Source organism: Chrysochloris asiatica, unplaced genomic scaffold, assembly GCF_000296735.1.
Source record: "Chrysochloris asiatica unplaced genomic scaffold, ChrAsi1.0 scaffold00053, whole genome shotgun sequence".
Classification (NCBI taxonomy): domain Eukaryota; kingdom Metazoa; phylum Chordata; class Mammalia; order Afrosoricida; family Chrysochloridae; genus Chrysochloris; species Chrysochloris asiatica.
Genome location: NW_006408571.1, coordinates 11,096,724 through 11,123,404, shown reverse-complemented (window position 1 = coordinate 11,123,404; position 26,681 = coordinate 11,096,724). Strand labels below are relative to the sequence as shown.

Genomic DNA, 26,681 nt, shown 5'->3' with positions numbered 1-26,681 from the left:
TCCTTGTGATCTTCTACAAGCCACTTCCTTTCTCTGGGCTTCAGTTTCTTCAACTGTAAAATGAGCAGCAGCTGCAATTATTTTTACGGCTCCTTCGTATCTGAAGCATTTCTTTGTAGGAATTTCTGGGGGGAGGTTTGTGGGGAGTTCTCTGTGTGTCTTGGAATACCCCTTGGGGGCTCCCTGAGTTTGTGTCTCTGTGTGGAAAGGGAAGGGGGCAGTTTCTAAGAGGCCTGTTTGGAAATATATGTGTTTCTGTGTGTCTGTGAATGTGTGTATGTGTGTCTGGGAGGGTCTATTGTGAGTGTAGCTGTATGGGACATCTATGAGTCAGAATGGGTGTACTGCTGCTTCTGCTGCTGTTGCTGGTTTGTGGGATTGGAAGGAAAAGCGAGGATGTAAAAGAAGAGGGAGGAGCTGATTAGGGCCTCTTCTGCCCCATGAGAAGGAAAATGGAAGTATGGATAGCCTAAGGCTGTTCAGACCTGTGTCTCACGGATCTCATATCTCAGGACGGAGATAGACCCTCTCCATTACACCATGCTGACACTGTAACATGCTGGCATATGCCACTCACATGTTGCAAGCATGCAATGGACCCCAGTCCACCCTCTGGCTGCCAGTCCTGGGAGGTGGAAAGCTGGAAAGGGAAGTAGTGAGAGGAGGGAGCAAGGCTGCTGCCTTAGGAAGGGTAGCACCTCTCCCTGCACCCCACACAGGAGCTGCCAACTCCCGTGTGTAGGGTGCAGCTCTCCACCCCCTACTCCCTCTACCCACTCCTGCCTCCTCTAATGCAGGGACCCTAGTTAGATGAGAAAATGCCGAAGGAAGGTAAGGATGGAGAAGGCACCTACAGAGTCCATAAGATTCACACCGGCCCCCATCTGCACTTGTCGTCCACCCCAGTCAGCATCACCACCCCTGTTCACCTGGGTCCCAGAACCTGCCTACCACTACCACAGGGCTCCTCGACTCACCCTTCTAGAACGGGTACCTCCCCTTTTTTTTGGATAGAGCCCCCACCAGGACTCACTTAGACTGCTGCCTTTGCTGCTCACTTGCTCTGTGACTCTGATCCTGAGGAACCAGGGAAAGCTCCCTCCCCACAGGACATACCAGTAACTCTCATAAGCCAGGGCTTTAAGAGGAGGCAGTGTAGTATGGCCGGGGAGAAGTAGGAAGCTAACAGTGGCCAGCTTTTGGGTCTGGGGAGAGTGTATGGTTCCCTCCTTCCTGGTCTGGGAGGCTGGAGGGGAAGAATCAAGGCCTTAGCTTGCCCCCCTGCCCCTCTGCCCCCTTGTAGATACTGCCTTAACACTCCTTCTACTCTCAGCTATGGCTGCCACCCAGCCAGGTTTCTCCTTGCTCACTAATTTATTTTCAGGAAGGTGCGTGAAAGACATGAGCCGTGTATCTTTTTGTTTTTTGTTGTTTTTTTTTAACGTTTCCATAGCAGTATTGACCGTCATCTTTGGTTGTGTATCGTGTAACACAAATAATATTAAAAGCATCAAACAAGCCAGTCTCAGTTCCCTACCTGGGGTATGGGCAAGGGGCAGGTGGGCTGGGTAGGGGAGAGAACTGATCCTCCGAATCCATCCATGGATTGTCAGGCCAGGGCCTGCCACTGACTTGCTGCATGACACTGGATAAGTCACTTGACCCTGTGGAACTTCAGTTTCCTCTTCAATAAAGTGAGAAGCTCAGCCTGGAAGGTTTCTAGGAGCCTTCTGAATTCTTGAAAACACCCCTCTTTTGAAGGGGTTGAGACAGGAAGAAATGGGAAGTAGAGAGGGAATTGGGTCTCTTTACCTTCCCAAGGATGGTGCTAAGCCAGGTGATATCATAATGGGCTGTGCCCATCCTGGAGGGGGAGGCAGGGTTGGGTGGTGTCAAGGAAAGTTGTGGGGAAGGGAAGCTAGAGGGATCCCTGACAAAAAGGGGACATAGCAGGTAGGAACACCTGACAAGCTGGAAGTGTGGGCTGCCCAGGAAAATGGGTGGTCACTGAGGTTCAGCAGGAGCCCTTGGTAGGCAGAGCCTACTACAGCACCCCGTATACCCCACCATGTTCATCTTCTCCCGTAAGACCAAGACCCCCATCAGCACCTACACTGACTCCTACAGAGCTCCTACCTCCATCAAGGAGGTCTATAAGGACCCACCTCTGTGGGCCTGGGAAGCCAACAAATTTGTGACCCCGGTAAGTGGAAGTTGTTGGGGGAGCGGGGGCAAGCCAGCAAGTATGGCCATGAATATTTGGATGACTGGTGGTGTGTAGTTGTAAATATGTGATTGTATTCATTATAGCTTATATGTATGTGTGTATCATTTTATCCATCTGCTTAGGAACAGAATTTACAATCATACACGATCTTGCCTTCAGGGAATTACATCAGGATACAAGGTGGGAGAGACATAATATTTTTATAAATTGTTCAAATTGCTATAAAGGAAATAAACAGACTCATAGAAATGTAAGTAACCAGTAGATATGAAAGTCATGGATGGCCACTTTCTTGAGGTGACATTGAGCTGAGTGGAAAAATGAGAGAAAACTAGTCATGTGAAGAGCTGGAAAAATAGGATTCCAAGCAGAGTACTCAGTAAGTGCAAAGACCCTGTGGCAGGATTCCATCTACTATGGTGTGTGCCTATAGAGTATACCAGAAAATGTCTTGTAAGTGTGTGTCCTTATTGCTGTCTCCTTGTGTTGGGGGTCAAGTGGATCTGTGCAGCTTTCACAAAAGGGAGAGAGGATGTGTGAGGTTGAGATTTTGGCTAAGAGAATTTATAGTGTATATCATCCAGCAAGACTTTGTACCTACATGTGCACAAGTATCTACATGTGCCAGGCACAATGCAGGCACCGGAATATAGAAATGAAGTTCCAGGCCCTGCTTTCCAGGCACTCTCAGCAAACAAATCAATAAAGTAGGATTACCCAGTGTGAAACATGCACCGATAGAAGCACCAGAAATGAACTGACGCCAGAAATTCGAAGGGCAGGTCTACAGAGAGATCAAGAGGGAGGAAGCTTCCAGACAAAGGCATCCTGGGGCAGGGACCGCCGTGAACCAAAAACTGTTAGGAATAAAAGGGAAAGACTATCCATGTGGTAAGAGATGAGCTGCAGACCACAGCAGCTATCCTGAGGAGCGTGGACATGATGTTATGGGCTTTTGAACCTGGAGTGTCCTGTTTGGATTGTGAGTTAGGCTGCTCTTGCCATGGTGCCAGTGGATCGGAGAAAGTGGGGGCTAACGGCACCAGGCTTAGCAAGGTGGTGAGGGATGAAGGAGCAGGATGTGGGTGGGAGATGAGGAGACACGATGGCAGTGAAAAAAATTTTTTGAGTAGGAGAGAATCTTTAAGATATTTTTTCTCATTATAAAATAAATGCATGCTTAATGTAGGAAATGGGGATGAGTCAGAGAAGCACTAAGGAAAAAAATCTATCATACCATGACCCAAAATCACCACTGTTCATATTTTATAATAAATATGTCCTTCTAGGAAGCAAATATTGTTTTTTACAAAAATGATGTCATATTGAACTAATATTGATTTTGAATTTTTTTCCACATAGGTATATATCAGATATCTTTTCCTGTATCAAACTATTCTAGAATATTAGTTTAATGACTGCATAGTATTCCATCTTATGAACGTACCACAATAACATAACATAAGGAATCTTATGTTATTGGAAATTTAGATTATTTACAAAATGTTGCAAATATAATCATTCTTGTACATATATCTTTGTACACATCTCTGACCATACCCTTATCATAAATTTCTAGACTTGAAATTTGAGAGACAGGATATGCAGGTTGTTGTTGTTAAGTTGCCACAGAGTCGATCATAGCTGATTTATCACATAATCCACTATCACTCACCTATTCAAGAGAATCATTTCTCATCATCTGTGGACATGGGTGAACATATTAATATAGCTGGAGTGTCGGTAATTTTTGACTCAGTCTCATATGTTTACAACAGTGAAAATGAGCACCTGCTGAGGCTGCTTATATACAACCAAACATCTCCCACGAGATGGCTCCTTGGTTGGATGTTTAGGGTCATGGTTTCATGAGAGAGCTCAGTTAATTAGCCCAATAATATTAATGGTTAGTGATTAGTGCTTCTGTTCTACCTCCCAGTTCATTGCATTGGGCCTGGGGTGTAAAAGCTCGCAAGTGGCCATACAAGGCACACCAGCTGGTCTGTATTCACATGGAACAATAGAAGAAGAAGAGTCAGGAATATGGGGGAGGATATGAAATGTGTGGCTAATTGTGTCCACGAACAATTACCTCCTTTGCCATGAGACAAGAACTGGATTGTGCCTGGTTATATTTTTACCAAGGATATTATGGAAGAGTTCTGGTCAAAAATGGGAAAACGTAGAACAGAATTTCACATTTCTATGACTTTAGACTTTCTGGAGTCATGGAAGATAGATGAATCACTCAAACTATTGCCTTGAGGTAATCTTTAAAACTTAAACTGAAGCCATTTTAAAACCAAACAATAATTTAGTTTAGTGGGAAAAAAAAAAGGTCTGCCTCACGCATTATGCTCATTTAAGAACTATCTATATGGGATCAAATTGATAGCAGCAACTCAAAAGATTCTATCAGAACCTTAGGGGAGGCTGTGAGATTATGTTAATAAGGGGCAAACAACTCAGAAAGGGGGATTGAGAAGGGTTGCATAACTTGAAGAATGTAATCCGTGTCACTAAATTGTGCATATAGATGCTGTTGAATTGGTGTTTGTTCAACAGCAAAATAAAATTTAGTGGGGAAATGAATGGAGAAGAAAAAAAAATGACCTGACAAATATGTTGTTGTTGTTATGTGCCGTGGAGTTGGTTCTGACTCATAGCAACCCTGTACAGGGTTTCCGAGGCTGTAAATCTTTACGGGAGCAGAAAGCCTCATCTTTCTCCCACAGAACAGCTGGTAGTTTCCAACTTCTGACCGTGAGATTAGCAGCCCAATTCATAACCACCACGCTACCAAAGCTAATATAGAAAATAAAAATTTACTTGTTAAAAAACTCACTGTTTGGCAAAATAGCAAATTACACACCGCTGAAGAGTGTCAGTGACATGTAAGATTGAAGAACATTTTTTAGAATGCAGCACAGAAAGACACTCTGATATGCCAGAAGTAATGGAAAATGGTAAAGAGGAGGTAAATTTAAGCAAACATTATCATACATAATAAACATAATTTTAAAAATTAAAAATGACTAAAATATTGTTAAGGTTAAAGGAATCCTGGTGCTGTAGGATAACCACAAAGTCAGCAGTTCAAACCCACCGCCATTCCTCAGAAACCCTGTACAGGGTCACTATGAGTTGGACCTCACACAACAGCATTTAACAACAACAAAACATTGGGAAGTAATACCCTTAAGTTGTTGTTGTTAAATATTGTTCAGTCAGTTCCAACTCTGGTGGGTTTGAACTGCCAACTTTGTGGTTAGCAGTCCAGTGCTTATCCTACAGTGCCACAGGACTCCAGCACTTTAGTTGTTGTTAAGTACCATCAAGTTGATTCTGACTCATAGCAACCCTGTATAGGGTTTCTGAAGAGCAACTGGTGGGTTTGAACTACCGACTTTGTGGTTCGCAGTCCAGTGTGATCCTACAGTTGCCACACCAGGAGCGCTTAAGTTGAAAGGGGACAAATCACATTTAAGGTGTTCCCATACCCTCAAACTGTGCTAGCTATAAGATACTGTGGTTTTGCTATTGTGACTAGTGCTGTTCTGAACCATTGGTGCATACATGACTTCTATTTCTTGTGGATATACCAAGTAGTGGGATTGCTGGATCATACTGTACTTCTATTTCCAACTTTCTGAGGAAGTGCCACAGCTTTTGCACAGTGGGTAAACCATTTTACAGTCCTACCAGCAATGTGGAGTCTTGGTGTGGCACTATAGCTTAATGCGCTGGGCTGCAAAGTCATTTGGACTGCAAGGTCGGTGGTTCAAGCTCACCAGCTGCTCCTCGAAAACCCTATACAGGGTCGCTATGAGTCAGAACCGACTCCACCGCACATAACAACAACAACAACAATGGCTAATGGAGTCCTGGTGTGACACTGGAGAGATGCAAATAAAAAATCCTTGACTTGAATCCTTCGACTTGAAGGAGTCTACATGCAAAATATTGAATGATGCAAAAAGAATTAAAAAAAAAAAAAAAAGCGGAAGGAATACACAGAATCACTGAACCAAAAAGAAATGGTTGATGTTCCACCATTTGAAGATGTAGCATATGATCAAGAGCCAAGGTGCATTGAAGGCATTGGCAAAGAAAAAGACTCTGAAATTGATGGAATACAAATTGAAATCTTTCAACAAACTGATGTGGCACCGGAGGCATTCACTCATCTACGTCAAGAAACCTGGCCAACTGAATAGGAGAGATCCATATTTGTGCCCATTCCATAGAGAGGTGACCCAATGGAATGGGGAAATCAACCTTGCTTGCTGAAAGTGAAGAGGACTTAAAATACTTACTGATAAAGATCAAAGTCCACAACCTTCAGTATGAGTTGTACCTCAATGTAAAGTAAACAAAAATCCTTACCACTAGACCAATAAACAACATCCATATAAATAGAGAAAAGATTGAAGTTGTCAAAAACTTAGTTTTGTTCGCATCAACCATCAACAGTCATGGAAGCAGCAGTCAAGAAATTAAACGACATACTACATTAGGCAAATCTGCTGCATAAGACCACTTTCAAGTGTTGAAGAACAAGGATGTCAATTTGAGGACTAAAGAGTGTCTGATTCAAGCCATGGTATTTTCAATAACCTCATACGCATGTGATAGTTGACAGTGAATGAAAAGAGAAAAGATTGAAGTTGTCAAGGACTTCATTCTTCTTGGATCAACTATCAACACTTGCGGAAGCAGCAGTCAAAAGATCAGACGACGTATTGCATTGGGCAAATCTGCTGCACAGGAACTTTTTAAAGTATTGAAGAGCAGAGACGTTAGCTTGAGGACTAAGGTGCGCCTGACCTAAGCCATGGTATTTTCAATAGCCTCATATGGATGCGAAAGCTGGACAGTGAATAAGGCAGATCGTAGAAGAATTGATGCATTTGAGTTGTGGTGTTGGAGGAGAATACTAAAAGTGCCATGGACTGCCAAAAGAACCTATAGATCTGTTTTGGAAGAAGTGCAGCCAGAGTGCTCCTTGGAGGCCAGGATGGCTAAGCTTCGTCTCTCATACTTTGGACATATTGTCCGGAGGGAATAGTTGCTGGAAAAGGATGTCATGCTGGGTAAGGTGGAGGGTCAGAGAAAAAGGGGAAGACCCCTAACGAGATGGATTGGCCAGGTGGCATCATTGATGGACTCAAGCGTGGCAGCGGTAGTGAGGTTGGCCCAGGATCGGACATTGTTTCGTTCTGCTGTGCATGGGGTCGCTATGAGTCGGTTCCGACTCGATGGCACCTGACAACAACAACAAGAAAGACTGTAGAAGAATTGATGCATTTGAGTTATGGTGTTAGAGGAGAATATTGAAAGTCCATGGACTACCAAAAGAAGAAGCAAATCTGTGTCGGAAGAAGTACAGCCAGAAAGCTCCTTGGAAGCTAGGATGGTCAGACTTCATCTCTTATACTTTGGACATATTATCAGGAAAGACCAGTTCCTGGAGAAGGATATCATGTCTGGTAAAGTGGAAGGTCAGAGCAAAAAGAGGAAGAACCCACAACTAGATGGATTGGCACTGTGGCAGCATCAATGAGCTCAGGCATAGCAACAATTGTGAAGTTGGTGTAGGACCAGGCAGTATTTCGTTCTGTTGTGCATAGGGTCTCTATGAGTCGGTACAGACTTGGTGGCACCTAACAACAATGGCTAATGATCGTGAACATTTCTTCATACGTATGGTGGCTGCCTGAATGTCAAGAGAGATTTTAGGATTAAACACAGACACACTTTTAAGTGGGTCTATTATGTAAATAGCAAAGTTTCATTCCACCAGAAAGATATTATAATCCTAAACTTGCATTGACCTAATAAAATTGCTAGAAGGAGAAATTGATAAATCCACCACAGTTTAACACACCCAGAGCAAAGAAACAAAAATGAAAATGCTTGAAACAATTAAAAGTTTGATTTATTGAACGCAACCAGAACCTTGGATCCAACAACTACTGATTCAAGGACACAAGGAACACTATAAAAACCGACAACGTACTATGTCATAAAACTAACAGAATTAATAGAATTCAAAGATCAACATCATAAAACTATGGTCTCTAGCTTCAATGCAATTAAATTACAGATCAACAAGGAAAAGATAAGCAAAATCCTCATTAGTTTGAAAACAGAAACACCATTTTAAATAAGGAGTTAAAGAAGAAATTAAAATAGAAATGGAAAAAATACTCAGAACTGAAAAGATTGCATTTCAAAATTTGCAGTGTTCAACAAAAGTTGTACTTGGTGAAAGCCTAAAGCATAAACGCTTGATTTAGAAAAGAAAAACATCAATGAGTAAGCATCAAACTTAAGAAGCTGGGTGGGGAAATAATAAATGTAAAGAAAGTAGAAGTCTGTAGATTATAAAAATAAGATTAAAAACTCACAAACTAGAAAGCAAACATTCAACAAGATCAACAAAGTCAAATTTTGTTTCTTTGAAAAGACTATAAAACACACAAATCTCTGGAGAGAGTAATTAAGAAAGAAAGAGCGAAGATAGAAATTAATGAAAAAAGAAACATATCCATAAATCGAGAAAAAATTAGAGAATTTTTTAGACTTTATGCTAATAAAATGGAAAACTTACACAAAATGTACAAATTCTAGAATGCTCCAAAAATAAAAGAATTAGAAAGAACAGAATGATCTTAGAGCAATTAAAATAGTAATTTTTAAACTTCGCACAAAGAAAACATACAGCATATATAATTATAGAGTTGTGTTCCTCCAATGTTAAAGGAACAATTTATTTCCATTTCAAAACAAACTCTTTCCAAGAGAGTGCTTCCCAACTAATTCTATGAAGTCACTAAAACTGATGCAAAACCAATCAAGAACAGCATAAGAAAAGAAAATTACAGGCCAATTCACTTATAAACACAGATGCCAAAATTCTAAATAAAATACTAGCAAGCTGTATACAGCAGTGTATAAAAAATTATGATTATGCTATATTTATTCCAGAAATACAAGGATGGTTTAACATCAGAAAAATCTATTATTTATTACATTAATATATTCAAGGCGAAAACCACAAGAGCATTTCAAAATATGCAGAAACAAAATGGACATGAGAGATCTTTGTGAGGTAATAGACATATTCTAAAACTTGATTGTGGTAATAACTGCCCAACAATGTAAACTTACAAGGAATCCTTAAGTTGTACACTTAAAATGGGTGAATTTTATGGTGTGTATATGAAACTTCAAGGAGCTCTGGTAGCATAGTGGTTACAAGTCGGGCTGCTAACGTCAAGGTCAGCAGTTCGAAACTACCAGCCATTCCATGGGAGAAAGATGAGGCGTTCTGCTGCTGTAAAGATTTACAGCCTCAGAAACCCTGTACAGACAGGGTTGCTATGAGTCGGAACTGACTCCATGCACACTACCACTACCACCACCAAATGAAACTTCAATAGGCTATTTAAAAAAGATGCAAAAATAACAGTTGTGAATATCAAATATGCTTTCATGATAAAAAAATTTTTTTTAATTGACAAAAGTAGAAGGAAAATATTTAATCAAAATAATACAGCCATCATTCTAATCAATTGTTATAAGCATTTTTAAAAAATAATATTTTGTGTTTCCGTGAAAGTTTACACAGCAAATTAAGTTCACATTTAATGATGTCTACACAATTTGTTCAGTGAAATTGATTACACTTTTCACCGCGTGACAATGTTCTTATTATTTCTGTCAGGATGTTTCATTTCCAGTGTCTAGTTTCCCTGTCCGCTTGTCTGCTTTGTTGACCATTTGGTCTCAGACAGATGGTTTTTAAAGAGACACAATACGCCTGGGTGATATTGTTTATTTTATGAGCCAATCTGCTTATTAGCTAAAAAGGTGACCTGATGAAATCATTTTGGTTGAAAGTTTGAGAAATATTTTAGGGGGTCCTCTAGCCTTAACCAGATCAATTAAGTCTACATTTTTAAGAATTTGAGTTCTGTTCCACAGTTTTCTCCACTCTATCAGGATCCATCTATGATGTTTCTGATCACAACAGTTGGTAGCACCTAGTTCTGTTCTCAAGGGTAGATACATGTAGACTATTAGTCCTACAGACTAGTTTTGTCTGTGAGTATTTGATTCCTTTCTTTCTCTTTTACTCTAGACATATAGAGATCAATAGCTGTAACTTAGTGGCTGCTCCACAGTCTTTTAAGATCTGTCACCAAACTAGAATATAGAACATAAAATGTATGTACTATATTATACCAATTGACCAAGTAGTTCCTCAAGATGATAGTCCTCAACATTCATATTCTTATAAAGCAATCCCATGAGGTGTTTGGTTAAGTCTAAGAATTATCCATGTTTGTGCCCCCCATGTGCTTTATTGTATATATGAATATATGTGCATTGGTGCACTTACATATATATATCTACAAATGTTGTAGTTGTTGTTAGGTACCATGTGGTAGGTTCTGATTCATAGGAACCCTGTGTACAACAGAACAAAACACTGCTCAGTACTGCACCATCCCCACAATTTATTGTGACATTTGAGCCTATTGCAGTCATTGTGTCAACACATCTCATTAGAGGTCTTCTTCTTTTTTGCTGACCCTACACTTTACCAAAGGAGCTCTGGTAGTGTTGTGGGTTACTAGTTGGGCTGCTATTAAAAGGTCAGCAGTTCTAATCTACCAGCAGATCCACAGAAGAAAGATAAAGCTTTTTGCTCCCACAAAGATTTACAACCTCAGAAACCCTATACTGGGTCGCTAAGAGTCTAAACCAACTCAGTGGCACATAACCACCAACCACCACCACACTTTACCAAGCATGATGTCCGTATCAGGGACCGTTCCCTCCTGGCAACATGTCCAAAGTACAAGAGACTGTCTCAACATCCTCCTTCTAGTGAGCATTCTTACTGTACTTCCAAGACAGATTTTTTTATTTGTTCTTCTGGCAGTCCATGGTACTTTCAATATTCTCCACTAACAATATAATTCAAATACATAGAATCTTCTTCATCTTCCTTATTCATTGTCCAAATTTCACATGCATATGTTGTTGTTAAGTGTCTTCAAGTCGGTTCCAACTCATAGCAGCCCTGTATAGGATTTCCAAGAAGCAGATGGTGGGTTTGAACTGCCAACCTTGTGGTTAGCAGTCCAGTGTTTACCCTACAGTGTCAGGACTCCACATGCATATGAGACAATTGAAAATACCATAGCTTGGTTCAGGCACATCAAAATGACATCCACACTCTTTAGTACTTTTGAGAGGTCTTTTGCAGTAGATTTACCTGTTGTAATATGCTGCCTGATTTTTTTACTACTGCTTTGATGAGTGTTAATTGTGGATCCAACCAAAATTAATTGTTTGACAACTTCAGTCTTTTCTCTTTTTATTGTGATGTTATTTACTGGTCTACTTGTGAGGATTTTTGTTTTCTTTACAATGGAAGGCAGGCAATCCATATTGAAAGTTGTAGTCTTTGACCATCTTAAGTATTTCAAGTCCCCTTCACTTCCAGCAAACAAGGTTATGTCATCTGCCTATCCCAGATTGTTAATGAGTCTTCCTCTAATCTTGAGAACCATGTTCCTCTTATAAACCAGCTTCACAGATTGTTTGTTCAGCATACAGATTGAATAAATATGGTGAAAGGACACAACCCTGGTGCACATCTTTGCTGATTTTAAACTACTCAGTGTTTCCTTGTTCTGTTCAAACAACTACCTCTTGGTCTATCTACAGGTTCCTCATGAGTACAATAAGTGTTTTGGGATACCCATTCCTTGCAATATTATTCATAGTTTGTTATGATCCACACAGTTGAAAAAATTTGCATAGTTGATAAAGTACAAGTAAACATCTTTCTGGTATTCTCTGCTTTTAGTCAAGATACATCTGACATCAGCAATGATCTTCCAAATTCTACATTCTCTTTTGAATCTAGTGTGAGTTTCTGGCAGCTCCCTTTCAATGTACAGCTATAATAGTTTTTTAATTGTTTTCAGCAAAATTTCACTTGCACATATTAATGATATTATTTGCTGCTTTCTGCATTCCATTGGGTTACCTTTCTTTGGGATGGTCACAACTATGGATCTTTTCCAATCAGTTGGCCAGCTAGCTAACTGTATTCCAAATTTCTTGACATAAACAAGTGAGGACCTCCAGCACTTCATCACTTTGTGGAAACACTAAATTTGTAGCCTGTCAATTCCTGGAGCCTTCTTTGTTTTTCACCAATGCCTTCAGTTCATCTTGGACTTCTTCCTTCAGTAACATCAGTTCTTGATCATACGCTACCTCTTCAAATGGTTGGTCATCTACCAAATGTTTTTGGTACAGTGGTTCTATGTATTCCTTCCATCTTCTTTTGAATGCTTCCAGGGTCATTCAATATTTTGCCCATGTTGTTGCTGTTAGGTGCTGTCGAATTGGTTCTGACTCATAGTGACCCTGTGCACAAAAGAATGAAACACTGCCTGGTTCTGGGCCATCCTCATAATTGTTACACTGGGTGCTGACAGGGTTTCACTGCTATTCATAAAGTTTTTAATGGCTAATCATTTAGAAGTAGTACACCTCTTCTTCTTCCTAGTCTGTTTGAATCTAGAAGTTCAGCTGAAACCTTTCCACCATGGGTGACCCTGCTGGTATTTAAAATACTGGTGGAATAGCTTCCAGCATCACAGCAAGACACAATCCTCTACCTTAAGACAAACTGACAGATAAGTGATGGATTTTGCCCATAGAATCCTTCAATATTGGAATCAAATGCTTGAATTTTGTCTTCAGTTCTTTCAGCTTGAGAAATGTGTTCTTTCCTTATGGTTTTCTGATCCAAATCTTGCACATTTCATTATAATACTGTGCTTTGTTTTCTCGAGCTGCCCTTTGAAATTTTCTTTCCAGTTCTTTTATTCATTTTTTCCAGATGTTTTAGCTTCTCTATGTATAAGAGCAAGTTTCAGAGTCTCTTCTGACATCCATTTTGGTATTTTCTTCCTTTCATGACTTTTTAATGACCTTTTGCTTTCTTCATGCATGATGTTCTTGATGTTATTCCTCCTCTCTTCTGGTCTTTGGTCATTAGTGTCTAATGCATCAAACACATCTCTGAATTCAGGTGGGATATACTTAAGGTTATATTTTGGTTCTCGTGGACTTGTTTTAATTTTCTTCAGCTTCAGCCTGAACTTGTATTATGAGAAATTAATAGTCTGTTACACAGTCAGTCCCTGGTCTTGTTTATGCTGATGATATTTAGCTTTTCCATAATCCCTTTCCACAGATGTAGTCAATTTAAGTCCTGTGTATTCCATCTGGTGAGGTTCACATATGTAGTCACCATTTCTATTGTTGAAAAAGGTATTTGCAATGAATAAGTCATTGCTTATAAAATTCTATCATGTGATCGCCAACATCATTGCTATCAGCAGTTCATTCTTGGAAACCTTGTCAGAATGGACTCTACAGCACTTTAACAATAACAACATGGTAGGATAAGCACTGGACTGCAAGGTTGTTTGAACCTCAAAATCAGTGGTTCAAATTCACCAGCTGCTCTTGGAAACCCTATATAGGATCACTAGCAGACAGAATAGACTGGATGGCATTAACAACAACAACTGGGGATAGGTGTATTACTGTAATGATAGACAAATTGTTTAATGGACTAGAATAAACTAGAAACAGATCGACACATAGGTGGAAAACAATATACAACAGAAATCGCTGCAAATAAAGCTATGGAAAAAGATATACCAGGCTCGAGACGGCATTACAAATCTGTAGAAAAGACAGACAGACTCCTCAATGGAACAGCTGGTTATCCATATGGATAAAAATAAATGTGATCTTTATCTGACAACAAACCCAAAGATAAACTCCTGACAGATTAAAGGTTTAAACAATGAAAGTAAAATTATATACTTAAAAAAAACAAAAGAGAGGCTATTATCTCCATTATCATGTACGGAAGTTGTCTTTGTTGTTAAGGGCTCTGTATACAGTTTCCAAGGAGCAGCTGGTGAATTTGAATTCCTGATCTTGCAGTTAGAAGTTCAGTGCTTATCCTAAAGTGCCACACCAGGACTCCTCATGTATGGATAGATTTCTTAAGCAAGTCTCAGAAAACACTAACCAAAGAGAAAAGATTAATAAATTCAACTATGTAAAAATTAAGAATTTCTACTTATCAAAGGTACTATGAAGAAAATGAAAATAAAAGCCTGAAACTTGACAGGATATATATGGTGTGTAATTGATAAAGAATTAGTATAAAAAGTATTTAAAATTTAGAATTCTCTAGGTTAAAATTGAATACACAAGCATTTTTGTTCTCTCCCAAAACCTCTTTAAAACTACAGTAAGTAGATATTTAAGACATAACCCCACAATGATGGAGAGAAGGGAGATGGGGCAGGCAAAAAAATCTTGGAAAATAAATGGTAATTGACTTAGCATATCTCAGAAGGCTGAATCCAGAGTCAGCAGCAGGAAACCCAAGATACAGTACAACTTAACACTGCAGAATTTTCAAAAGGCTTGGGAAATGGCAGTATTAAGTTTCTCTGGACCTGAAGATGGGACAGGGCTAAGACTAAAATAAGAATTATTTGAAAGCTTTTTTAAAAGCAGTTAAACCCACCAATCCCCTCATCTAGTCTATGCTATTGAATGACTGCCCACACCTACTTCAGCAAAAGTCAGAAGGCTTATTTTTTGGAGAAGATCTCAGGACCAAGGACCCCTGACCCAGCTCAGGGCAAGGGACTATAATAATGAAGGTAGACCTTCATGGACTGAATGCTAACCATTAGGTTCTCAGAACACCAGAAAGTAGGTCATTATTCTCATACCAGAGACTGAAGGAATCTTTTCTGAAGAACATCTGTGCAAGAGGAAAGATCTACAGATACTGACTCAGGGTTTTCAAAAGATTGTCCAGAACATAATGTTCATGGTCTATAAAGTCCACTCACTCACAGCCCAAAGCTTCCAATAAACTTTTTTACTCCATTCATAAACATATATAAATAAAATGTATATAAAAATGTTATACATCTGAGGAAAGTTCTAACAGAAAAATGGATGACGTCTGTACATTCTTCTAAATGACCTTTTTTATATCTCAGTATGTGTGTGAAGTGTGTGTCTGAGTTTATGCATATGAGTATGTTGTTTCCAACTTGTAGCAACCCCATGAACAATAGAATGAAATACTGCCCAGTTTCTCATCATTCTTGCTTCTAAGGAACATTCTGGCTGTATTTCTTCCAAGACAGATTTGTTTGTTCTTCTGGTAGTTCATGATTCAACATTCTTTGCTAACACTAGAATTCAAAATCATCAATTTTTTTCAGCCTTCTTTACTCATTGTCAAGCTTTTGCATACGTATGAGATTGAAAATATAAAGGTTTAGGTCATGCACACATTAGCCTTCAAAGTGACATCTTTGCTTTTTATCACTTTAAAAAGGCTTTTGCAGCTGATTTGCACAATTCAATGCATCATTTCCCTTCTTGACTGCTGCTTCTATGGGCACTAATTATGAATCCAAGTAAAATTAAATCTTTGACAGCTTCAATCCTTTTCTCCATGTATTATGATGTTGTTACTGGCCCAATTGTGAGGGGTTTTATTTTCTTTGTGTTGGGTGTGACCCATACTGAAGGCTGTAGTCTTTGGTCTTCATCAGTAAGTGCTTCATGTCCTCTTTACTTTCAGCAAGCAAGATTATGTCGTGCAAATTATAAATTGTTAATGAGTCATCCTCCAATCTGATACTGCCTTCTTTTTCATATACTCTGGTTTCTCAAATCATTTACTCAGCATCCGAACTGAATAAGGATGTTCAAAGAATACAATCCTGACATACTTATTTCCTTATTTGAAAACCACACAGTTTCGCCTTGCTCTGTCAGTCCATTTGCCTCTTGGTCTGTGTACACGTCCCACATGAGCATAATTAAGTATTCTGGAATTCTTTTTCATAATGTTATCCTTAATGTTGTAATGTTATCCATATGGTCAAATGCCTTTGCTTATTTAATGAAATACAGGTAGACATCTTTCTGGTATTCAGCCATGATCCTTCTGACATCAGCAATGATATACCCTTCATTCCATATCTTCTTCTGAATCTGGCTTAAATTTCTAGCAGTTCCCTGTCAATGTACTACTGCAACCGTTTTTAAAATACCTTCAGCAAATATTTACTTGCATGTGATACTAATAATATTCAATAAGTTTTGCATTCTATTGAATCACCTTTCTTTGGAATGGGCACAACCAGTCAGTTGGCCAGGTAGCTGTCTTCTGAATTTCTTGGCATAAGAGAGTGAGCACTTCCAGTATCTCATCCATTTGTGGAAACATCTCAGTTGGTATTCTAAGAGTGTGGATATTCTAAGAGTATGTCTATGAGTGCACCTGGGTACACAGGTCTACGTGTATACCTAGGCCTATGTACACATATGTGTGAGTGTGTGTGTGTAAAGCTCAGTGAAGTTCTATATCCTGGGATGTGGCCCCTAGATCCACAACCCCCACATTCTGCCATACATCCACCTACATGGGATCTGTCCATAGAACAGAACTTCAATTAGATCGATGGTCCCCGAAGTCCATGTACTTCAAGCACTGGGAACAGCAGCGGGATCTTGTCCCTGGCTAAGAAAGGCCTCTGCTGTTACTATCATAAGGAGGAAGTGTGGGTGGTAGTATCATTGTCCCAGCATCACACTGCCCATTATGAGGAAGTCCTTTCTGGGTGTCTCACCCTGTGACCCCATTATCTGTTCATACCTGTGCCTGCAAAGATATGTGAGTCCACAACTAACTTGGCATTCTGCTCTCAGATGAGGACTATGGGAGACCTTCTGGGCTTCCATAGATCTAGTCCCCAAAAGGATGGAGTGAGATCTAGTCCCCATGATGGGAGGACAGGAAGTGAAGCCCAAGTAGCAGAGAAGGTCCAGGACCTGGACCTGAAAACAAAAGTTTGGATAGGGTGAGGACCAGAGTTTGTGCTGGTCAAGTTCAGAGTCAAGGCTATCAGAACCACAGCAAAATCTAGTCAGGCTGGAGTAAGGGAATTCAATTTTAAAGTAGTTGCCTTTCTAGCACCACCCTTTGGTTCCTTCAAGGAGCCAGATTGCTAGAACCCAACCCAAGAGACTTACATAAGATAGCAAGGGCAGCCAGATTTTCCTGGGGCTCCAGATTCTGCCAAGGGCCTAGCGTTCCATTGCAGGCAGACTTATGCACTGCTCAGGTAGTTCACAGTCTGAAAGAAATAGTACAGGAATATCTAGCTCTGCTTGCCCTCAAAGAGCTCCCAACCTAGGACAGGACACAAATGAGGAAGTCAGCAAATGACTTTGAAAGCAAGAGCCTGGCTCCAAGGCCCAGGCTTGGATGGAAAGAAAGAAAAAAGAGAATGATATAAACAAGAAAACTATGCAAAGGGGGTTAAGACTGGCATGGACTTCCTCTGGCATATAGCGTGGGGGCTTGGGGAGAGACCCACCAGGGCTAATCTCCAGAAGGACTGAACCTGGGTCAAGCAGGACTCCAGTGCTTGTCTCTATGTACCTAGACAGTTCCTGCCCTCTCCCTTTGCCCAGGGCCTGACTCAGAACATGGAGCGCCACGTGGACCATGAAGCCCTTCAGAAGATGGTCAGATGTGCCACGCAGGACTACAGCTACAAAAATTCCATACCAGGCCACCCCTACTTCCCTGAGAAGTATTGGCTCTCTCAAGAGGAAGGTAGGGTCTCACTTCTCACTTAATTGTGACCCCAGCAAGGATCCCAATGACGACTCTTCAATCTGAACTCAACTTGGCTCTTGACCTCCACCCTGATCCTACATCGATCTTATCCCCACCAATGAGCCGACTCTCAATCCAATCTGACTCCCAACCACCTACCCTGTCCTTGACCCTGACCCTAACCCTGGAGGAGGAGATCCAATTCCGCCTTTTGGTAGCTCCCTGTCTATGCCACAGAACTGGACAAATCTTGGGTCTTATCCTTAGAGATAGAGTGTTGTTGTTCAGTCAGTTCTGACTCACAGCCACCCTGTATAGGATTTCTGAGAAGATGCTGACCTTTTGGTTAGCAATTTAGTGCTTATCTTACAGCACCACACCAGGACTCTGGAAAAAGTATTAACTTCCCCCAAATAACATCCCTCCAAGTGTATTCTAGATACTATCTACTCCCATCTTCTTGGTGACCCTGTCCACTCCCCCCACCTTCCACCAGGCATCATTCTGCCTCACCATGCCTTTCTCTTCAATTTGAAAATCCTTACCAATCTCTTCTTGCCTGAAAATGATCTCTTGCTCCTACTCTTCTCAGCCAAGACTCTCAAAACCATAGTCTGTAATCAATATCACTACGCCCTCCCCTCCTTGTATGGTTGGTGGTGATGTGCTATGGAGTCAGTTCCGACTCATAGAGACCCTGTACAGGGTTTCCAAGGCTGTAAATCTTTACGGGGGCAGAAAGGCTCATCCTTCTCCCGCGGAGCAGCTGGTAGTTTCGAACTGCTGACCTTGAGGTTCACAACCCGATTCGTAATCACTTGTATATCTCATGAGAATTTGTCTTTCTCATTTGATAAGATGTTTATGGTCTGTCTCTTGTACATTCCATGAAAGCAAAGACTTGTTTTATTCATAGCTGTATCCCTTACACCTAGAACAGTGCCTGGCTTCATAAGTGTTTATTGAATTAACTGATGAAGAACTAAAATTGGGAGTCTGCATCTCCTACCCTCAAACACTAAAACTTATCTTGTATAGCTCTAACTGCGAAATCCATAAGATTCTTCAGTCTTTAACTTTTGGGAACTATCCTATGCATTTCACTCTCTGACCATTCTACTTCTTGAAACTCCTTCCTTCCTCAACTTCTCCAATGCCTAGTTTTACTGGTCCTCTTGTCTACCAGTGGAGTCCTGGTGCAGCGCTGTAGAATAAACACTGAACTGTAATGTCAGTTTGAACCACAAGGTTGGCAGTTCAAACTCACCAGCCAGTCCTTGGAAACCCTATCGCTATGAGTCATGACCGACTGGACAGAACTTAACAACAACTTATCTGCCCATGTGGGGAAATATGGGACTCCTCGGGTTGCTGTCCTGGACACTCTTCTCCCCTCCTCTGTCAGTCATTTTATATAAATCATGGCTTTAATTACTGACAGCTCCAAGTCTTTATATCCATTCTTAACCCTCTCAGGATTCTACTCTCTTTCACCTGATTTTAGTCATCTTAACCTGGATGTCTCTGTTGTTGCTGTTGAGTGCCATAGAGTTGTTTCCAATCCATAGCGACCCTGCATAGAGTTTCCAAGGAGCAGCTGGTGAGTTTGAACTGCCAGTCTGCGGTTCAAACAGACTTTGCAGTCCAGTGCATTAACCCACAGCACCACACCAGGATATCCCTAAATATTTTTTAATTCAGTATTTAAATCAAAAATTTTTAATTCTAGCATCACCCCTACACACACACACACACCCCTCTAGGACTTCCAGCTCTCTTTTGTAATGTCTCCTATGTCCTTTCAAACTATTGGCCTGGAGGGAGAGGGCAGAGAGAGATCACTCACACAGGATCTTGTAGGAAAGACTTAGGTGACTAGTTGTGTGGGGCTTTAAAAGGTTTTTAAATAGGAAATTTTTTGGTCAGATTATCATTTGTGAAAAAGTACCACAGTTTCTATGTGCATGTTGGATTTTAAACATGAGGCAGGGAGACAAGTAGGATAATAATAATTTTCCATATGCTTAAGTGTTCATAGATACTAACTCATTCAAACCTCACAACAACCCTGTGAAGCCAATAGAATTATTGCCCCCATTTTAAAGTTGAGAAAATTGAGAGGCAGCAAAATTAACTCAGTCAAGGTCACACATAGTTCATAACTGGCAGAGCTGAAATCTGAACCCAAGCAGTCTGTCTACAGTCCATTCTGTTAACCACTTTATACTAACTCCTAGTTTAGGTAATGCAGCGATACACAGATGAGCTGATGCGGGAATGGAGAAAGGGTGATCAAGTCAAGTGATGCTGAGGAGGCAAACCTTGATGCCTAGATGTGGGTCATGAGGGAGAGGGAGGAATTGGGAGGAGGACCCTTTTCCAGTTTGGCTGATTCAGAAAGGGTGAAAAGGGATCAGCTCGGAGGATCTAAAACCCACTCAGAAGCTTCTAGGGTGAGTTTGGGACCAGACTGGGCCAGAGAACTAGCCTGAGGGAGTGAGAGCCAGTTTTGTGTTGGGGGCTAGAGGAGACATCAGGAAAGATGTGGAGAGAAGAGTATCCTAGGGTGTAGTAAGAAAGTACACAATCTGACATCTGCACCCTATGATCAAACAGACAAATGCACCCCAAGCTATCTGCAAGGTGACCGGTACGCCACATGGAGGATAGAACCTTACAATAACACCTGCTGGAACAATCAGTATATCACCTGTTTGCCCCGGCTGCCTAAGGTATCTACTTTGCCCAGCATGGATGCCTGGGGTCTGGGATGCATCTCCTTTCCCCAATTGGGCACAGCGACGTATATTTCACCATTAGTTCCTCATCTCTTGCCCACTAACAGTGTTCCAGGGCTCTTCACCATCCATGAAACCAGTGTTTATATTTCTAGGGAACAAGAAAGCCCAGGAGTGGGGCTGTATTAGGTCCCTGAACACCAATCTTTTGAGGTATCCTGAATCTCAATCTTTGGAGATAGGTCCTCTAAGTTCCAATCTCTGACAGATCCTTTCTGAAGCTTGCCAATTGCCCCCTCCCTGTGTGGTGCCACCCCTGTGACCCTGGGGCTGGCCACTTGGCCAGTGATGATGAGCTGAGCATACTTGCTCCACCCTCCCCTCCTTTGTGATGTGAGCAGCCGCAACAGGCCACTTGGGGCAGTATAGGTATAGGAGATCCTTCCCGCGAGATGGATGGCAGGAATCTGGCACCAGTCCCAGGCCTGCGGGAATAGGGTATGCAAGAGGATCCGAGGAGCAAACGCGTTGCCAGGAGACAACCTCAACCGCTCAGAGCCCAGAGTGTTAGGGTAGATGCAGAAGGTCAGGAGAAGGCACGACCTGGGGAGGGACTGGTTGTCTTGGAAGGGCCCCCCAAAAGCAGTAGTTCTTGCAGGTCAAAACTTGAAGTGGTGCATGTGCCATTTTCAGGAGGCTGGAATGGAGACGATAGTTCGAGGAATGCCCATGGAATATCCTCCTAAACCCGACCGCCTCAATGCCTACGGTAACGAGGGGGGGGGGAGGGGGAGGGGGAGGGTGGTGAGGCCCTGGTGGGGAACAAGTAGGGTGGACTCGGGACAAGCGAAAGTCGAGAGCCTGGAAAGAATAACTCTGTATTATCCCCTTTTTGTTTTCGTTTCTCCCTGTCTCTGACTCTGTCTCTTCCCATCTCTGTGTCGCTGTGTCTCCTGGGTTTGGGGCGTGGGCTCAGAACGCGAGGTGGTGGTGAACATGCTGAATTCGCTGTCACGGCACCAGCCGCTGCCGCAGATCACCCCCCGATGCCGGTGCGTGGATCCGCTGCCAGGCCGCCTGCCCTTTCAGGGTTACGAAAGCCCTTGCTCTGGCCGTCACTACTGTTTGAGCGGGATGGACTACTACGCCACCGGGACGCAGTGCCTTAAACGACGTCCTAGGCCTGGGTGCTTTGCTCAGACGACTGTAAGGTCCGCAGGGCCTGGCCCGCCTCAGCCTGGCCCCGCCCCTAACCAGCCCCGCCCCGTCTCAACCTGACTCCGCCCCCAACGAGCCCGCCCCGCCTCTGCCAGGCCCCACCCCCAGTCGGCTTTGGCTAGGGATAGGAACAGTAGCTTCGGGTCCTGGGACCCCAGGGCCTGAGCAGACAGCGGGGGCGGGAGAACCCATACGAAGGTTCTCGGACGTTCCCGAGCCCTGTCCCTCCCGAATGGGCTCAAGATTAACCTGACTCCTATACTTGCTGTGGAGACCCTGCCCGAGGGTTTTGAGAAAACTTACACACCAGACACACAGCTTTCCCATGCCCACCGGCTCGGACCCTACTGGGACACCCAGATGTGGGGACTCAGGTCTTAGCCAGAGGGTGGTATACGTCCTTGGAAAATTGTCCTATCTTTCTGGTCTCGGGTCCCTGTCATTAGAAGGCTGGGTCATTGCTGAGAGCTAAGTCAATGAATGCTGACTTAGAGAGACCTTTGCCTCCTCCCGAGCTCCGTCACCCTCTGGAGGGAGGGACGAAGCTGGGAGAAAGCCAACGCCAAAGACGGCTTCAGTCTAAAGGACTGGGCAGAATGCTGTCCTGAAACCCTAACCCTAACCTACATGGTGTCCCTATGAGTCGGAACCGATTCCACGGCACTTAACAACAACCTACCATGGTGACTCCCCCGCCCTGCTCCTCCCCAGGCCGGGAGAGCCTGGTGTCTGGTTTGAGTCCTAGGTATTAACCCTCACTAAAGTGTGGAGGTTAGGAGCTCTGGTAGCGTAGTGGTTACGAATTGGGTTGCGAACCTTACGGTCAGCGGTTCGAAACTACCAGCCGCTCCGCGGGAGAAAGATGAGGCTTTCTACTCCCGTAAGGATTTACACCCTGGGAAACCCTGTACAGGGTCGCTGTGGGTCGGAACCGACTCGACGGCACTTAACAACAACAACAAAGTGTGGAGATTAGGAGCTCTGGTAGCGAGTCAGGCTATTCCGCGGGAGAAAGTTGAGGCTTTCTGCTCCCGCAAAAATTTACAGCCTCGGAAACCCTGTAACAGGGTCGCTACGAGTCTGAATCGACTCCACGGCATAGTGCGAGAAAGTGCCTAGGCAGGGCTCTGAAATATCGATAGTGCAGGAGAAAATGTTGTACCGTGGCGGGAATCCGGTGCTCCTAATTGCTCCAACAACCGGATTCTGAGCCTCTTCAGAGTCCAGCAGGGGCAGAAACAGAGATTTCTCAAGAGGCTTCACGGTGCTGCGGTGGAGTCTTGAAGGGTATGGAGGGCCGAGGAAAGCATCTTCTGTAGCCTGACGCCCGCGTGCCTAGTCAGGGTTGGGGGGGATATCAAAAGGCTGTGGCCACCGCTTTCTCCTCCAGGGTTGCATCTCCCTACCAACACCGGCCCGGGATGCTATGTGCTGTTACAACTCCCCCGCCGACATACTACCCATATCTGAATCTTAGGTAAGTCGCGCGCACACTTACACACACGAGGAAGGCTATCCCCTTGGCTCTACGAGGGTGGGTTGGGATGGGAACTGTTCACTGCGATGCACTGACTGGAAGGTGCCACGAGGGGGCGCAAGTGCCCAGGGGAAGTAGGGGGGGAAAAAACCATTGCTTTGAGTGAATTCCCACTCATAGTGATAGGACAGAGTAGAACTGCCCTATAAGATTCCCAAGGATGTACATCTTTACAGACTACCACATCTTTCTGTCCAGTAGCAGCTTAGTGGATTCAAACCGCTGTCCAAACGGTTAAACCATGTGCCACCAGACTCCTTGAGGAAGTCAAAGCAGGCTAGAGAATGGAAAAAACCGTGTGACAGAGGCCAATATTGAGGGGTCAAAGTGTGACAATGGGGCTTAGAGTAAAGAGATCAGAGTGTTGAGTTCAAGACTTGATGAGTAAAAAGTCAACATTCAAGAGCAGATATTGGACATCAAATGAAACAACAGGACCTGAATTCAGTGTTAAGAGATATAATGTTGGGATGAAGTCAGCATTGAGAGTTAGGGTCAGATGTTCACTTAGACATATGACGATCCAAAAGGACTAACTCATCTTTCCACACAGATGGGACACAAGTCACTTCAAGAAGACTGGTGGTCCCTTGAGAAACAACTATATTATCCACCCTGAGTTTGTGTCTGAGACCTATCCTGAGTACTGCTCCTGGTAGAGCCCCTGGTTGGCCCCGCCTAGGGGGCTAAGCAATAAATAAACTCTTCTCCAGAGCCTGCCTCCTGTGTCCCTTACCCAGCAGGATCCCACGGTGAAGGCTGTCACTCAAGCCTCTGCCTAGCCTTCTCACTGAGATGGAATTTCTCAAAGTCATCCTACCCTGAGTCACACTCTCCACCTTCAGTCTCAATATAGGAGGCCATGAGGACCCCTCCCTCCCCCCCCCCCCCCCCAGAACAGTAACCCTACATCCACCTGATACCTTCCCCTCCTTACCGGAGTCCAAACTAATGGGTTCATCTAGCCATGCAGGGAAGATGACTCCTAGGCTGGCTCTATCTACTTCCCACCCCATAAGGCCCTCCAGCTGACAGTTTCCCAGTATGCTCCCCAAACTTGGACTTTCTTGCATCACAGCAGATCCTCCATTCAACAGTTGGCTTTGTCCCTACACCCAAAGCTCTCAATCTCAAACCCAAACTTTAAGAAATCTTAAAACCAATAAATTGTGAATTGCAAAACAAAGGAGAAAGAGTGGGGTGTTGGCGAATCCCTGGGATCTTCAGCATTTTTCTTTATCCAAAACATGAAACCTCAGAGCCTTGCACTCCTTCACCGCCTCTGTGAGAAATGCTGTCCATACCCGGATCCTGCTTCAGTTCCTCTTGGTAACTGGCAGGTCGTTATAAACCTTACTTTACCCTGATGGGGCTCCACAGGGAGAATTGGGGTGGACAGCCTTAGTCCGTATGAGGTCACGGATGAGTTATCATAAGTGTTTACAGTCAAGAAATCCAATCTGTACTCATTTTAGCAAGAGAGTGAGGCTTTATTAGTCGATTTTGCAAAATCGGGTGCCAAACCCAGAAGACAAGAAGGGCAGGCAACCCCATGCAGCTGTTTTACAAGTATTCTTCTTCCCTAGCTCCAGAGTCCCTCCCCAGGCTCCTCATTGGCTGAGTACTATGTGGTGAACAATCTTTCCAGATGTCACTTGTTTCCTTTTTATGGTTGCATTTTTATTTTAAAGTTTCTGCTTCTCAAAACCGACTCCACTGTGCATGGGTTGCTGTGGTTGCTATATCAGCCCACAATTTGTTCCTCGGTCGGTTAGTAACTTCTTGAAACTTTGTTTCCTTATTCCTAAAGAAGGACCAGTTTGGGATTTATTTCTTATACCCGTTACCACCCCCGCCTCCCCCAGGGACAGATGTGTGAGGAGGCACATCTGTCTCTAAGCACTACAAGCATTTTTAAACTAAAGACTGCCACCACAAAGAGAGACTGGACCCTAAAAATAACCAGGTGAGGATGAATACCTAGTGGAAATCGGTCTTCCAGGATCCAGATCTTGGATACAGCAGATGGAGACCACTGGGAACTGATAGCCTAGGCCTCCCTCTGGGGCCTCCTTTGTTGAGCTATCTCTGCATTTCACCACCCCTTTCCCACATGGGGAAATTGAAAGTCTGTCAGAGAGTTAGAGGGAGATGGCTTCCGCTGAAAAGAAGAAATACCGAGAGCCAGCCTTGTCACCTTACTCTTGGGCTCCCTGTCTCTCATTTGTTGTTGTTGTCCGGTGCCATCGAGTAGGAACCGACTCATAGCGACCCCATGCACAGCAGAACGAAACAATGTCCGATCCTGGGCCAACCTCATACAAATCCCAAATTCCGCCTGGAGGTACAAGAACCCTATTCTTTGGCGGCATCTCCCTTCAGAACTACATTTCCCAGAAGGTCTGGGCCGAGCCCCGCCCGCATGCGGGTAAATGACGGCTCAGTGTAGGCGGGACTGCAGGCAGGGGGCGGAGCCGATAAGCACAGGCTTGTGGCTGATTAGAAATGCCTACCTGGGGCAGGGCGCCCAGCAGTGGGAGGAAAGTGAGGGTTTGGAGGCAGGGGCTTTAGGCCCGCGGGACAACATGGAAGGAGGGGTCGGACACCAGGGGCGGGGCTGGACTCTGTGGCCCGAGGCGAAACTGGACAGACTGGGCGGGGCCGAGCAGTCAGGGGGCGGGGCCCGAGGAGGGGTCCTGCTTGTCCCTAGACAGGCTGCAGCCGGCGCCGAGCCTCGGCAGTTCAACTCTGGCTAACACGAAAGTGATCTGCGGGAGCCTCCCTTCACCTCCATTTCTGCGGGGCCACCACTACCGTGAGTGAGCCCAGAGGGAGAACTTGGGGGCTGCGAATGGCGCACGATTCCTGAACTTTCCCTCCTACCGATGAGTGGGTGGGGCCAAAGACCTATCTAAGGTATGGCAGGTATGGCACGTGCCCTAGGCACCACTTGAAAGGGAGCTGCCACTGAGCAATTTACATTAACCTGGTATGGCCCAACATCCTTCCTCAAGCATGGTAGACATCCAGAGGCGTAGCTGGGGACCGGGCCGCTGAGAGGGGCACTTTCCTCCAGGCGTAAATCCAAGGGGTGGGAGGGGCTGGAGGGGCAGGAGGCGCAATGACATTACCAGGCGCCATAAATATGAAAGGTGCCTGACTGAGGCAGCGGGACTAGAGGGG

The 26,681-nt window shown here is 43.6% G+C and overlaps 1 protein-coding gene across 1 annotated transcript; it reads left to right on the top strand.

Annotated features, from left to right (window-relative positions):
• Window positions 1-2,068: 2,068 nt before the first annotated feature.
• On the top strand, window positions 2,069-24,157 carry LOC102841978 (chromosome unknown open reading frame, human C9orf24). The gene is made up of 7 exons (XM_006863160.1): window positions 2,069-2,203; window positions 17,858-18,002; window positions 20,622-20,737; window positions 21,437-21,512; window positions 21,720-21,954; window positions 23,352-23,438; window positions 24,052-24,157. Exons 1-7 carry the CDS (start codon window positions 2,069-2,071, stop codon window positions 24,155-24,157), a joined length of 900 nt encoding a protein of 299 aa, XP_006863222.1.
• Window positions 24,158-26,681: the final 2,524 nt, after the last annotated feature.